The sequence below is a fragment of the Cetorhinus maximus genome, chromosome 36 (assembly GCF_964194155.1).
Source record: "Cetorhinus maximus chromosome 36, sCetMax3.hap1.1, whole genome shotgun sequence".
In the NCBI taxonomy this organism is placed as follows: Eukaryota; Metazoa; Chordata; class Chondrichthyes; order Lamniformes; family Cetorhinidae; genus Cetorhinus; species Cetorhinus maximus.
Window position 1 is genome coordinate 4427868 of NC_135914.1, and position 16005 is coordinate 4443872.

Here is a 16005-nt window from a genome sequence, read left to right on the forward strand (position 1 = left end):
CCGGACCAACACATCCATCCTTGTGATGCATTGCCTTCCCGCGCCAATTGGAAAGCCAGGACTCATTACCCAAGTGGAACCGATCTTCAATCCCTGGAGACTCCAGGCCAATCCTGGAGGGTTGGCAACCAAGAGTCAGAAGGTCGTGGGTTCGAATCCCCGTCCCGGAGACTTGAGCCCCATAACCTAGGCTCACGCTCCTGGTGCCGGTACTGAGGGAGCGCTATCTTTAGGATCAGACGTCAAAAAGATGCCCTTGGCGGGCGGATGTAAAGGATCCCACAGCTGAGGGATAAATATTGGCCCCAGGACACCGGGGAGAATACACGTGGGATCTTTTACACCCGCTGTCGGGATAGGAGCAGGAGAAAAGGGGAGCTGACTGGTTGAGAAGTTGGCTCTGATTGGCCGAGGTGTTACCATGGAGTAAGTAACAGGGAATGATAGGCCCCCCCACCAAGCTCCTGGGTAATTCAAAAAAAGGCGCAAGGCTTGGCAGAAGCCATTTGCTGGAAGGGACATAGGCAGGGACCCATTCTCTGTTATCGAAAGGAATATGTTCCAGCTTTGTGTCCTTTTTTGAGTCACCCGGGAGTTCGGGGAGCACCCAGTTCCCTGTTGCTTTCTCCAATTGGCCAATCGGAGACGATTTGCCGGCCAATCAGCATTCTTTTCGCCCTGTCGTGTAAGCCATTGCGATCCTTTGAAATTTGGTGTTCTTGTGTTTGTCCTGACGAGTGCAAGACGAGAAACTTCGGCAAGCTGACTCTCCTCTTCAGCATGATTCAAGTTCTGTACTGCCGAGCGACTGCTTGAACACTTCTCCACACAAAGGGTGGAGGGAAGTGAGGAACTCTGTCCCCGCAAAAAAAAAGCAGTAAACGCTGGCCGAATGAAAACTTGGGGCAACGCGTCCCTCTCTTCAGCAATGTTGAAGACGTTTCTCCTTCGGCCTCTCCCTGCTTCTAACTTTAAGATTATGCCCCCTTCACCCTGGACTCTTCCCCTCACTAGTGGGCTAAAAGAGTTCCTCTCGGTCAAAGAACTAAAAGCCGCAATCGAATCAACGCTCCTCAACCCCCACCCTACCCACGCTGCACCTTCACTATTCCAGGGAATACAAGCCCAGTTTGTGTCATCTCTCCTTGTAATTTAAACCTTGGCGTCCCAGTAACATTGGGGGGCACCCGCACCAAGTGCCTGCCAGAGCTAAACGTACCTGGGAGTAAGTGCCTGACTTGGGATCGACATCTACTGTGGCCAGGTAGTCGGGTTTGTTGACCGTTGTGTTCCTGTAGATACAGGGCACGTAGACGATTTCCTCCCGCGCGCCTTTTCAAACGAGACAAGACACAGGTCATTTCGATGTGAAACACGGCAACGAGCCTCCTCCCTCCGTTTTCTTCCCCCCCCCCACACCCCCTTCCGTCCCTGAATGGGAGACCCCCTTCCTTCGGCAGGCAGGAGGAGCTCCAACCCAGTGGGCCCGCTAACCTCCCAACTGTCCAGCGGTGGGGAGCCACCAAAACCGGGACCTGGCTTCACTGGAGGTAGGGTCATCAGAACATCATGGAATAGGAGCAAGAGTAGGGCCATCCAGCCCTTTGAACCCACTCCACCATTCAATGAGATCATGGCTCATCTTCCACTTCACCGCCATTTTCCTCCACTAATCCCCGTATCCCTTGACGTTTTCAATATGTAGAAATCCATCGATCTCAGTCTTAAAAAGACTCAATGACTGAGCCTTCACAGCCCTCTGGGGCAAAGATTCACGTTATTTACATCGATTTATATAGCATTTCCAGCTATGAAACTGGCCACTCGGCCCCTCTGCTCCGTGCTGATGTTTCTGCTCTACAGGAACTTCCTCCCAACTCCCTCTTCATCTCCCCCCATCAACATATCCTTCTATTCCTCTCTCTCTCATGTGTTTATCCAGCTTCCCCCACCCTTTCAATCCATCTCTGCAACTCACCTCGACCACTCCCCGTGGGAGCGAGTCCCACATTCTCCCCACTCCCCGTGGGAGCGAGTCCCACATTCTCCCCGCTCCCCGCGGGAGCGAGTCCCACATTCTCCCCGCTCCCCACGGGAGCGAGTCCCACATTCTCCCCGCTCCCTGTGGGAGCGAGTCCCACATTCTCCCCGCTCCCCGTGGGAGCGAGTCCCACATTCTCCCCCACTCCCCGTGGGAACGAGTCCCACATTCTCCCCCACTCCCCGTGGGAGCGAGTCCCACATTCTCCCCCACTCCCCGTGGGAACGAGTCCCACATTCTCCCCCACTCCCCGTGGGAGCGAGTCCCACATTCTCCCCGCTCCCCGTGGGAGCGAGTCCCACATTCTCCCCGCTCCCCGCAGGAGCGAGTCCCACATTCTCCCCACTCTCTGGGTAAAGACGTTTCTCCTGAATTCCCCATCGGATTTATCAGTGACTGTCTTATATTGATGGACCCCCTAGTTCTGGTGTCTCCCCCACCATGAATGCAAACATCTTCTCTATGTCGACCCTATCGAAACCCTTCCAGAATTTTAAGGGCTTTGATCAGGTCACCGAGGAGGTCTCTTGTGGTGCGGTGGGTGGCGTCCCTGCCTCCGAGCCGGAAGCTCTGGGTTCGAGTCCCGCTCCAGGACTTGATGTCCGAGGGAGGTGCGTTCCTAACGCGGCCAAACAGGTCGAGCATCAACCTGTGAATCCTTCCAGCACACGCCAATGGCGGGCGGCAAGAGCGGGAGAGATTCCTGGTCAGCCGTGTGATGGAAAGAAAGTTGGAGCCTCCACCATCACCATCCATCGCTCCAGACAACAACATGTGCGTAAAAAAGTGCATGTTACCACGGCAACTCGGACTCCTTGGCGTGTGGGGGGGGGGAGGGGCGGGGTCGCCGGTTGGTTCAATTGGCCGGTTGGCCGGTGTGGATCAGATAGGGTTCGATTTCCCCCCAATCCTGGCTGGGGACAGATTCGGGGCCGTGCCACCTTGTGCTGCCCGCGGCACTGTGGGTCAGACCCGCCGTTGGGCGGTGAACTGAAGAAGATCAGGTCAACCCCCCACCCCTCGGCCTTCGAGAGAGAGGACCCTCCAAGCCTCTCCGGCTAGTTTATTGCCTCTCAGTCCTGGCTTGTAAGTTGCTCATGACCGAGCACGGGGTTGATAATTTGATAGACTCTTTATCGGATGTAGTGTGAGGTTCCTTTACTGCCAATTCATTCGAATATCAAGCGGGGTGTCACTCTGATACCAACTGCTTGCATCTCCCTGCCCAAGTTAACCTTTGACCCCTCTTCATGCCAACAGACTGTGGTGGGGGTGCAGGAGCCAGGGAGTGGGACAAATAGGAAGGCACTGGAGGGCAGAATGGCCTACTCCTGTACTGTACCGTTGCATGGCTCCTTGTTGGAAACAGGTTTGGGGTTGTGGCCTCCTTTCTAGCTCCGGGGGCGCTGAGGCAGGTTGAAGGTGGGGGCCCTCACATCTGAGGCAATTGGACGGAGGCTGATTCGGACATGCCCTGGGGTCTCAGTATGCATCAGAGAGGGCACTGAGAGAGGACCGCTTTGTACGTTCTTACGCTAGATAGGTAGGTTCTTGATTGGTAAGGGGGGTCAAAGGTTACGGGGAGAAGGCGGGAGAATGGGGTTGAGAAACTTATCAGCCATGATTGAATGGCGGAGCAGACTCGATGGGCCGAATGGCCTAATTTCTGCTCCTATGTCTTATGGTCTTATGGTCTATGGCTGCGAGATTGAGTGTATGAAAACAACGCAACCCATTTGTATGTCACCCCTTTGTCCCATCCTAATGATATCGGTGTCAGGCCGAGGCTCAGTGGCTTGTACACTCTCTCTCTCTCTCTCTGAGTCAGAAGGTCATGGGTTTGAGTCCCCATTCCAGAGACTTGAGCCCAAAATGGCCGACAATCCCAGTCCTGGTGCTGAGGGACTGCCGCACTGTCGGAGGGTCAGTACTGAGGGAGTGCTGCACTGTCGGAGGGTCAGTACTGAGGGAGCGCCGCACTGTCGGAGGGTCAGTACTGAGGGAGCGCCGCGCTGTCGGAGGGTCAGTACTGAGGGAGCGCCGCACTGTCGGAGGGTCAGTGCTGAGGGAGCGCCGCACTGTCGGAGGGTCAGTGCTGAGGGAGCGCCGCACTGTCGGAGGGTCAGTGCTGAGGGAGCGCCGCACTGTCGGAGGGTCAGTGCTGAGGGAGCGCCGCACTGTCGGAGGGTCAGTGCTGAGGGAGCGCCGCACTGTCGGAGGGTCAGTGCTGAGGGAGCGCCGCACTGTCGGAGGGTCAGTGCTGAGGGAGCGCCGCACTGTCGGAGGGTCAGTGCTGAGGGAGCGCCGCAGTGTCGGAGGGTCAGTGCTGAGGGAGCGCCGACTGTCGGAGAGTCAGTGCTGAGGGAGTGCCGCACTGTCGGAGGGTCAGTACTGAGGGAGCGCCGCACTGTCGCAGGGTCAGTACTGAGGGAGTGCTGCACTGTCGGAGAGTCAGTACCGAGGGAGTGCCGCAATGTCAGGGGTGCTGTGTTTCAGGGTGAGACATTAAATCGAGGCCCCCATCTGTCCTCAGGCGAATGTGAAAGATCCCACAGCCACTATTGTTAAGAAGAGCAGGGCGGGGTTCTCCCCAATGTCCTGGGGCCAATACCAATATCCACCAGTCAACAGCACTAAAAAAGAACAGATGACCTGGGTCATTATCACGTTGCTGTTTGTGGGATCTTGCTGTGCGCAGATTGGCTGCCCCGTTTCCTACGTGACAACAGTGAGCACTCTTTGAAAGCACTTTATTGGCTGTGAAGCGATGTGGGATGTTCTGAGGTGGCGAACGGCACTCGAGAGAAACATTTCTTTTCAACACGCAAAGCAGCGTACCTTTCATAGCCTCGCGTGGAGTCCTGAATCCGGGACCATGCTGTCCACACTTAGCTGCAGAATAAACACAGGGTATTGCAACGCCTCAGTGTGTTAAAATTCCTTGTTACCCATCCCTAATTGCCCCTAGAACCGAGTGGCCTTGCTCGGCCATTTCAGGGGGCAGTTAAGAGTCGATTCTCTGGAAGCTCTCCCTCAGTGGGGGCCTATTCTCTGGTAGCTCTCCCTCAGTGAGGGCCTATTCTCTGGAAGCTCTCCCTCAGTGAGGGCCTATTCTCTGGTAGCTCTCCCTCAGTGAGGGCCTATTCTCTGGTAGCTCTCCCTCAGTGGGGGCCTATTCTCTGGTAGCTCTCCCTCAGTGGGGGCTTATTCTCTGGTAGCTCTCCCTCAGTGAGGGCCTATTCTCTGGTAGCTCTCCCTCAGTGAGGGCCTATTCTCTGGTAGCTCTCCCTCAGTGGGGGCCTATTCTCTGGTAGCTCTCCCTCAGTGGGGGCCTATTCTCTGGTAGCTCTCCCTCAGTGGGGGCCTATTCTCTGGTAGCTCTCCCTCAGTGAGGGCCTATTCTCTGGTAGCTCTCCCTCAGTGAGGGCCTATTCTCTGGTAGCTCTCCCTCAGTGGGGGCCTATTCTCTGGTAGCTCTCCCTCAGTGAGGGCCTATTCTCTGGTAGCTCTCCCTCAGTGAGGGCCTATTCTCTGGTAGCTCTCCCTCAGTGAGGGCCTATTCTCTGGTAGCTCTCCCTCAGTGGGGGCCTATTCTCTGGTAGCTCTCCCTCAGTGAGGGCCTATTCTCTGGTAGCTCTCGCTCAGTGAGGGCCTATTCTCTGGTAGCTCTCCTTCAGTGGGGGCCTATTCTCTGGTAGCTCTCACTCAGTGAGGGCCTATTCTCTGGTAGCTCTCCCTCAGTGAGGGCCTATTCTCTGGTAGCTCTCCCTCAGTGAGGGCCTATTCTCTGGTAGCTCTCGCTCAGTGAGGGCCTATTCTCTGGTAGCTCTCCCTCAGTGAGGGCCTATTCTCTGGTAGCTCTCGCTCAGTGAGGGCCTATTCTCTGGTAGCTCTCCCTCAGTGAGGGCCTATTCTCTGGTAGCTCTCCCTCAGTGGGGGCCTATTCTCTGGTAGCTCTCTCTCAGTGGGGGCCTATTCTCTGGTAGCTCTCCCTCAGTGGGGGCCTATTCTCTGGTAGCTCTCTCTCAGTGAGGGCCTATTCTCTGGTAGCTCTCTCTCAGTGGGGGCCTATTCTCTGGTAGCTCTCCCTCAGTGGGGGCCTATTCTCTGGTAGCTCTCCCTCAGTGAGGGCCTATTCTCTGGTAGCTCTCCCTCAGTGAGGGCCTATTCTCTGGTAGCTCTCCCTCAGTGAGGGCCTATTCTCTGGTAGCTCTCCCTCAGTGAGGGCCTATTCTCTGGTAGCTCTCCCTCAGTGAGGGCCTATTCTCTGGTAGCTCTCCCTCAGTGAGGGCCTATTCTCTGGTAGCTCTCCCTCAGTGAGGGCCTATTCCCTGGTAGCTCTCCTTCAGTGAGGGCCTATTCTCTGGTAGCTCTCGCTCAGTGAGGGCCTATTCTCTGGTAGCTCTCGCTCAGTGAGGGCCTATTCTCTGGTAGCTCTCGCTCAGTGAGGGCCTATTCTCTGGTAGCTCTCCCTCAGTGAGGGCCTATTCTCTGGTAGCTCTCCCTCAGTGAGGGCCTATTCTCTGGTAGCTCTCCCTCAGTGAGGGCCTATTCTCTGGTAGCTCTCCCTCAGTGAGGGCCTATTCTCTGGTAGCTCTCCCTCAGTGAGGGCCTATTCTCTGGTAGCTCTCCCTCAGTGAGGGGCTATTCTCTGGTAGCTCTCCTTCAGTGAGGGCCTATTCACTGGTAGCTCTCCCTCAGTTCAAATCCCACACTGGGGGAATTTAAAAAGTGCAGTTAATTAATCAATTAAATCATCATTAATAAACCTGATTGCAAATAAATGCTATTAATTAAATAAATTTAATTAATGAGGCTAGCTCTCTTTATTTAATTAATAGCATTAATAATGAGGCGACCAGATTGGTGTAAAAACCCCCATCTGGTTCACCAATGCCCCCCTTTAGGGAGAGGGGAAATCTGCCGTCCTTACCTGGTCTGGCCCTCCACGTGACTCCAGACCCCCACAGCCCACGTGGTCGACTCTTAACTGCCCCCCCCGCCCCCACCCCCCTCTGGAAATGGTCTGGCAAGCGACTCGATCGGACATGACAAAAAAAGCACGAGGCGCGGCGGCGGTTCAAGATGGCGGCTCACCCCCACCTTCTCGAGGGGGCATTTGGGGATGGGCAACGAGCACTGACCCACGTGAAAGAAGAATTTAAAAAAAAAAACCCACACAGGCTTAACATTCTACAATGTACCCCCCCCTCGGTTCGAGCGCCAATCCCACAGGCCCCGGCTGGGTTCCTGACTCTCAGCAACGCGCTCCAAATCGCACTACCCATAACCAGCACCAGGGAGCGCAATGGTTAAACGGCAGCTCTCCACAAGCTCAAAGTCCGACACACCAGACGCAGGGCTTTCCAGTAATGTTTGCTTCCATCGGTTTGGCCTCAACGATTTGCAGTTTGTTTACATTCTTCGGAAGTATATCCGGCCCTAAATCCCGGCTTGCCCTTTCCGGGACGCGTCAGACTTGGACTGGTTCAGCCTGCCAAAAAATCATTTCGAAAGGATGGGACGTTGCCCTTAATCCCGAGGGGAACCGGGGGTTGCGAAGGGGGAGGGAGCTTCAGTTTTTGGGAAAGCTCTGCTCCGACACCCCCCCTCCCCATCGGGGAGTAACCGGGTCCAGTTCTGGGCCCCTCTCCCGCACCTCAGGAAGGACATATTGGCCCTCGGAGGCGGGGAGGAGCAGGGCAGATTGACCAGAACCATCCCGGGGCTGAAAGGGTTAAACTCCGAGGGCGGGTCACACACACACACACGCACACTTGGCTTGTATCCCCTCGAGGGTGGGAGATGAAGGGGTGATCGGATCGAGGGGGGTTTAAGATGATTCAAGGATTCGATCGGGTCGATAGAGAGAAACTATTTCCCTCTGGTCGGGGTGGGAGAGAGTCTAGAACAAGGGGGGGGCAGAACCTTAAAATGGGAGCCAGGCCGTTCAGGGGCGATGTCAGGAAGCACTTCACACCCCAGGGGGTGGAGTGGGAATCTGGAACTCAAGAAAGTGTTCAGATCAGTTGAAAATTTCAAAACTGGGTTGGTTAGATTTTTGAAGGTTAAGGAGATTTGGGGTTACAGAACCAAGGCGAGAAGATGGAGTTAAGATAGAGATCGGCTGTAATCTGATTGAACAGTGGGATAGGCTTGAAGGGCTGAATGGCCTCCTCCTGTTGGCCTGTTCCCAACCCTGGGGGAGTCTAGCGTGGGTTGTAATTCAGCATCGTCTGCGCTTAGGGAGAAAGCAGTTCTTCCTGCCAGAAATAAGGCACAGAACAAGGCAAAATGCAGTCATGGATTCCTGAGTAGTTCAGTGCAGACTATACACTGTGTCACGGGGCCCTTTGTGATAGACAGCGACGTCTGTCGCTCAACATCAGCCGACAGCTCTCTCTCTCTCTCTCTCTCACCTCTGAGTCAGCTGAGTTCAACCAGGCTCGAGGCCACACTCCAGAAACTGAAGCCTTTAATCCAAGCCGACACTCCCGCTGCCAGTACTGAGGGAGGGCCGCACTGTCGGAGGGTCAGTACTGAGGGAGTGCCGCACTGTCAGAGGGTCAGTACTGAGGGAGTGCCGCACTGTCGGAGGGTCATGCTGAGGGAGCGCCGCACTGTCGGAGGGTCGTGCTGAGGGAGCGCCGCACTGTCGGAGGGTCAGTGCTGAGGGAGCGCCGCACTGTCGGAGGGTCAGTGCTGAGGGAGCGCCGCACTGTCGGAGGGTCAGTACTGAGGGAGCGCCGCCCTGTTAGAGGGTCAGTACTGAGGGAGTGCCGCACTGTCGGAGGGTCAGTACTAAGGGAGCGCCACCCTGTTGGAGGGTCAGTACTGAGGGGGTGACGCACTGTCAGAGGGTCAGTACTGAGGGAGCGCCGCACTGTTGGAGGGTCAGTAATGAGGGAGTGCTGCACTGTCGGAGGGTCAGCACTGAGGGAGTGCCGCACTGTCGGAGGGTCAGTACTGAGGGAGTGCCGCACTGTCGGAGGGTCAGTACTGAGGGAGGGCCGCACTGCCGGAGGGTCAGTACTGAGGGAGCGCCGCACTGTCGGAGGGTCAGTACTGAGGGAGAGCCGCACTGCCGGAGGGTCAGTACTGAGGGAGCGCCGCACTGCCGGAGGGTCAGTACTGAGGGAGCGCCGCACTGTCGGAGGGTCAGTACTGAGGGAGTGCTGCACTGTCGGAGGGTCAGCACTGAGGGAGTGCCGCACTGTTGGAGGGTCAGTACTGAGGGAGTGCCGCACTGTCGGAGGGTCGGTACTGAGGGAGTGCCGCACTGTCGGAGGGTCAGTACTGAGGGGATGCTGCACTCTCGAGGGTCAGTACTGAGGGAGCGCCGCACGGTCGGAGGGTCAGTGCTGAGGGAGTGCGGCACTGTCGGAGGGTCAGTACTGAGGGAGCGCTGCACTGTCGGAGGGTCAGTACTGAGGGAGCGCCGCACTGTCGGAGGGTCAGTACTGAGGGAGCGCCGCACTGTCGGAGGGTCAGTACTGAGGGAGTGCCGCACTGTCGGAGGGTCAGTACTGAGGGAGTGCCGCACTGTCGGAGGGTCGGTACTGAGGGAGTGCCGCACTGTCGGAGGGTCAGTACTGAGGGGATGCTGCACTCTCGAGGGTCAGTACTGAGGGAGCGCCGCACGGTCGGAGGGTCAGTGCTGAGGGAGTGCGGCACTGTCGGAGGGTCAGTACTGAGGGAGCGCTGCACTGTCGGAGGGTCAGTACTGAGGGAGCGCCGCACTGTCGGAGGGTCAGTACTGAGGGAGCGCCGCACTGTCGGAGGGTCAGTACTGAGGGAGGGCCGCACTGTCGGAGGTGCCAGCTCTCAGATGACACCTGTCTGCCCCACTCAAGCGGGTGTAAAAGCTCCCCCAGCCGCTATTGGAAGCGGAAAGGTGGAGGGGATCTCCCCGCAGTCCCGGGGCCAATATCTTTCCCTCAACCGGCAACTCTTGAGAAACAGATGCCGTGGGCCATCAGCACGTAGCTGTTTGTGGGAGCTTGCTGTGCGCAAGCCAGCTGTCACGTGTGCCAGATTAAAACAGTGCACGCACTGCGAGAAAAGAAAGTGCGCTATTGACTGTGAGGCGCTTTGGGGAGGGGGGTGGTGGGTAAGGATCCTGAGGGTGGCAAATGGAGCTTGAGAAATGCAAGTCCTTTCTTTCTGAATAGACGTGGTGATAATCGACGAGGGAGGCTGTTAGCGACAGGGGATTCGCTCTGTCAGCAAGGCGTCTGGCGAAGATAAAGCATGAGTGAGGGAATAATAAACCACCCTATCTCCGTGAGACTCTGGAACCCCCTCCCTAACCCTCCCACCTTTCCCTCCTTCGGAAGGTTTCTTAACACCCCACCCACCCCCTCGGACTGGGTTCCCGGCCACCTCTCCCCACCGGGACTGCTTCTTTCGTTCCTTCACTCCCCCGCACCACCCCCCCTCCACCACCCCCACTCCCCCGGGGCCATTGCCCCCTCGACGAGAGATGCATTTAAAAAACACGTTTTGTCAAGGTGCTTGAGGTGTGTTGACCCGCGTGGAGCGAGAGGGGGCCATTGGGCTGGACGTCTCTTTTTTTCCGTCGGCACGGACGGAAGGGGCTGAGTGGCCCTCCTCCTGCGCCTTAAGGTTTCTACGTTTCCAATGTAGGGTCTTAACAGCACGGAAGGAGGCCATTCGGCCCCTCGAGTTCATGCTAGCCCCTCTGGCGGGCGACCCACCCCCCCACCTCGGTCAGTCCCATTTCTCCCCCCACCCCCCCACTCCAACCCCGTAGCCCAGCAAGTTTAGTTCCCTCAAGAGCCCGTCCAATTTGCTTTTGAGACCATTCGGGATCCCCAATCCCCTCACCGCCCCACCACCCACCCCACCACCACCCCCCCAACCACCCTCCACCCCACCCCCCGCTGCAGAAATGCCAAAGCGCCGTTGCTGGTGCCCTTAAATGACCCTTCCACTGGCCGGAGATGGAACCTTTATCACCAGGGACTCGACATTCCGACCGTGGCTATAACTTTTCCAGCTAGTTGTTGGAAACGACAACACTGGAGTTACTGCGCAGCCCCCAACACAGCAGGCTGCTTGCAGCCTCTCGCAAGTAAGTGTCGATGCATGGCAAGAAAAGCAAACAGGAGCCTTACCCATACTTTCCAGCACAAGGAATCTTGCTTTCACAGGCAGGACAGAGGGCACAAAATGGTTGGGAGTACCTTGGCAAGTGAGAGAGAGAGAGAGAGAGACAGAAAAAACAAGCCAACATGCATACAAACTCAGAGAGAGAGAGAGAGAGAGAGCGAAGCAACAGACCAAAGTACACAATTCAAGTGAAGCTGACTTGCTACGTCACCAGCCAATCCAAAAACACAATCCTTTTAACTCTTTGCAGCCCAGGTTAGAAGCTCTGCTCAGCATTAAACCTCCGTTTCTTCACCCTTTTGCCAGTTGGTGACAGGCCAGTTGGAAGTTAATAAGAAGACATACTTTGCAATTCCTCTGGCGTCTGCCTTTCACCACCTCAGGATAACCCAAAGCCCAACAAAGTATTTATTTGTTTTTCGAAGCCTGACTACTATTGTGAGGTCAGAAATGTGTACAGCAAGCTCCCAAAAACAGCAATACAGGGGAATGGGCAATTTTACACCTGCTAATGTGTAATCGATGTAATAAATGACCTCACAGCAAAGGATCCACTAGGAAAGAGTGATCATAACGTGATGGAATTTCACATTCACTTTGAGGGTGAGAAGTTTGGGTCTGAAGCTAGAGCCTCAAATATAAATAAAGGCAATCATAAAGATAAGAAGACAGCATCAGCTAAAGTGGACTAGGAAAATAGGTTAAAAGGTAAGACAATAAAGACGCAGTGGCAGACATTTAAGGAGATATTTTATAACTCTCAACAAAGATATATTCCATTGAGAAAGAAAGACTCGATGAGAAGGATGCACCATCTGTGGCTAAGTAAGGGAAATAAGGATGGTATCAAATTGAAGGAAAAGATGCTGCAAAGATTAGTGGTAGGCCAGAAACCAGAAAAGGATGACTAAAAGAATAATAAAGAGGGAGAATGAGAGAAAACTAGCAAGAAGTATGAAGTGAAAAACTTCTTCAAGTATATAAAAAGGAAGAGAGTAGCTAAAGTGAGCACTGGACCTTTAGATGGTGAGACTGGGGAATTAATAATGGGAAACAAGAAAATGGCAGAGACTTTGAACTAGTATTTTGCATCTGTCTACACAGTAGAAGACACAAAAATCATCCCAAGAATAGTAGAAAGTCAAGAGGCAAAAGGGAGGGAGGAACTTAAAAACAATCACGATCACTAGGGAAAAAGTAGTAGGAAAACTAATGGGACTAAAGGCTGACAAGTCTCCCTGGACCTGATGGCCTGCACCCTAGGGTCTTAGAGGAAGTGGTTGCGGAGATAGTGGATGCATTGGTTGTAATCGTCCAAAATGTCCTAGGTTCTAGAAAGCGCCCAGTGGATTGGAAAACCACAAAAAGAACACCTCTATTCAAGAAAGGAGGGAGACAGAAAGCAGGGAACCACAGGCCAGTTAGTCTATCATCTGTCATTGGGAAAATGCTGAAACCCATTATTAAGGAGGTAATAGCAGGACATATAGAAAATCATCATACAATCAGGCAGAGTCAACATGGTTTTGTGAAAGGGAAATCACGTTTGACAAATTTATTAGAGTTCGTTGAGGAATTAACAAGCAAGGTAGATAAAGGGGAACCAGTAGATGTGGTGTATTTGGATTTCCAAAAGGTATTTGGTGAGGTGCCACACAAAAGATTACTGCACAAGATAAGAGCTCATGGCGTTGGGGATGATATATTATTGTCGCGGAAAACGGAGTGAACACTCAGACCCAGGAGGTTTGTCTCGGAAGCCTTTATTAAATCGTGATATCACGGAGAGCCCAGCAGCATACAATGGAGCTAGCCGACACTCTGAGGAAGCATCAGAGTACACACATAGTTATAGCACAAAAGTACATATCTTTTGGCATGCACACAATAGTTCTTTTCGTTTACAACCACATCTGACACTTGCAGAACCCATCTGGCGCCCATTAGTCTGGGAAGGTAGCTCATAGTGCGACTAGTCTATTATTTTATGTGCTAGTGAGAAAACGGATGGGCCTAGTTACAAGGACACTTTGTTGTAATATTCCATTATATATTTTAACCACTTAACCCTTTGTTATCCTGTATATGTATTTTATTCTCCCACAATTATCTTGGATAGAGAATTGGCTAGCCTACAGGAAATAAAGCGTCGGCATAAATGGGTCATTTTCTGTGCCACAGGAATCAGTTCTGGGGCCAGTAATAAATCCCTATTACTGACAAAGGGATTGACTGTATTGTAATTAAATTCGCTGATGATGCAAAGATAGGTAGGGGAGCAAGTTGTGAGGAGGATTCAAAGAGCCTGCAAAGAGATATAGTTACATTAAGTGAGTGGGAAAACATTTGGCAGATGGAATGTAACGTGAGAAAATGTGAAGTTGTCCACTCTGGCAGGGAGAACAGAAAAGCAGATTATCATTTAAGTGGAGAGAGAGAGACAGCAGAACGCTGTGGTACAGAGGGATCTGGGTGTCCTGGTGCATGAATCACAAATAAAATCAGCATGCAGGTGCAGCAAGTAATTAGGAAGACAAATGGAGTGTTGGTCTTTATTGCGAGGTGGGGAGATGGAGTATAAAAGTAGAGAAGTCTTGCTACAACTGTACAGGGCGTTGGTGAGATTGCACCTAGACTGTGCATAGTTTTGGTCTCCTTTTTAATGTGTTCAGGGGATGTGGGCATCAATGGCTGGGCCAGCATTTGTTCACATTGCTGTGGGTCTAGAGTCACATGCAAGGACATCAGACAGGGGGGGGATACACTGGCATTGGAAACAGTTCGGAGAAGGTTCACTCAGCTGATTCCTGGGACCAAGGGGGGTTTGTCTTATGAGGAGAGGTTGAGTAGGTTGGACCAGTGCCCGTTGGGAGTTTAGAAGAACGAGAGGCGACCTTACTGAAACATATCAGATCCTGAGGGGACTTGACAGGGCGGATGCTGAGAGGATGTTTCCCCCCCACCTCCTGGGGGAGCCTAAAACGATGGGGACACGGTTTCAAGATGAGGGATTCTCCCATTTAAGACGGAGACGAGGAGTAACTTCTTCTTTCAGAGGGTCATGAGTCTTTGGAACTTTGTGAGTCACTAAGTCTATTCAAGGTTGATTAGGCAGGGTTATGGGGGGAGAGCGGAGTTAAGACCACAGCCAGATCAGCCATGACCTTATTGAATGGTTGAACAGGCTAGAGGGGCCGAGTGGCCCACTCCTGCCCTTAATTCGCCTGTCCTCAGGTATCTGCAGAGTCAGTGGGGGGGGGAAGGCTTCCCCTTTTCTGACAATGGCACATTCTGGACTGCCAGGTTAGAGAATGGACTGGCGGACCGCATCACATACTCTCGAGGGGGAGCCAGGAGCCCAAGCTCAACTCAAAGAAAGGAGTGTTCCAAGAGCATGAAGAGGGAACACCCACTGGGGCTGGTTTTTTTGGGGGGGGGTAACAGACTCAAATGGAGGAAAAGAAGCCCGAATGCCAACAGAATAATAATCCAAGAGGGTGGATGATTGAAATATGCTTTAATATTAAAGTTGAGATAAAGGAGGTGTTTTTTATTTGCACTGTTGGGGTGCAAATGTGATGTGTGGACGATAGGATACCCCTCTCTCTCTGGGTGGTGCGGTCCGGAACCCCCTCCGGGTTTGATTGACTGGGAGAGTACCATGCATTACAAATGGAGGGGGGGAAGCATTGAATAATTGGTTGACACAGTGAGAAAGCCCCTCCTGAGAGGGCCAACAGTGGCTTAGGTACTGATAAAAATAGATGAAACTGCTGGAGTTGGGGGTGAGGGAACGTTGAAGGTGCAGTTTGAGGTTATTTATGTTGAGTGGGTTGGAGGCGAACCTCCCCTCTTTGTGTGGTGCTGTCTGGGATGCCAGGGTCTGATTGACAAGGGAGATACCATTCCGAATGAGGGGCTATAAAATGAATAAAAAGTGTAAACCTCAGCTCAGCAAATGCGTCCTGGCTGGGTCAGAGATGAGTTAAATGATAATTTAACTGGATATAATATGCGGGTGTTGGGAAAAGGGGGCTGAGGTGAGAGTTGGAGGTAGGATTGTGTTGAGTGGCGTTGGAGTGAACCCCCTTCTCTCTGTGCGTGGTGTGGTCCAGAGCCCCAGGGTTTGATTGACAGGGACATACCATTCCAAATGAAGGAATACAAAATGAATAAAATGTGTTAAAGTCAGCCGAGGTGTGCTGGCAAGGACGGAGATGGGTTGAATTATGATTTGCATGTGAACTCTGTGCGTGTTGGGGTTGAGGCTGTTGAAGGTGAAGGTTTGAGGTGGGTTTGGGGTGTGGTAGGGAGTGAAACCCCCTCTCCCTATGAGTGGTGCGGTCGAGACCGTCCCAGGGGTTTGATTGATGGGGCCCATTCCATTCCAAATGGAGGACGGAGGAAACAAAACCAGTGAAAGGTTTAAAAGCCGGCAGAGGCCCGCTGGCAAGGACAGAGATGGGTGAAATGATGGTAAATCTAGGGATTAGTCGGGTGCTATGGGAGAGGAAAGGGGATGAGGTGAGGGTTTGAGGCGGTTCGTGTTAAAGGGTAGGGAATGAACTCCCCTCCTCTGTATGTGGTGCAGTCTGGAACCCCAGGGTTTGATTGACAGGCGCCATACCATTCCAAATCGGGGGGAGGGGGGAATCTAAAGGAATAAAAAGTGTAAAAGTTAGTTGAAGCCTGATGGCTGGGACAGAGATGGGTGAATCGATGATTAACAAAGTTAATGCTCTGGTATTGTGAGTGAGGAGGGGTTGAGGTGCGGGTTGGAGGGGGTTTATGTCGAGCGGTGTTGTGGTGAACCCCCCCTCTCTCTGTGTCGG

The 16005-nt window shown here is 53.4% G+C and overlaps 1 protein-coding gene across 1 annotated transcript in view; it reads right to left on the bottom strand.

The window, feature by feature from the left end:
• Positions 1 to 11334, bottom strand: part of selenbp1 (selenium binding protein 1) — a 44713-nt gene extending 33379 nt beyond the window's left edge. The window contains exons 1-3 of the mRNA XM_078534056.1: positions 11179 to 11334; positions 4880 to 4933; positions 1220 to 1332 (exon numbers count right to left, since the gene is read on the bottom strand). Of these exons, the coding sequence (XP_078390182.1) occupies positions 1220 to 1332; positions 4880 to 4933; positions 11179 to 11182 (171 nt within the window). The 5' untranslated portion in view covers positions 11183 to 11334. The remainder of the gene's footprint in view (positions 1 to 1219; positions 1333 to 4879; positions 4934 to 11178) is intronic.
• Between the last annotated feature and the right edge of the window lie 4671 nt (positions 11335 to 16005).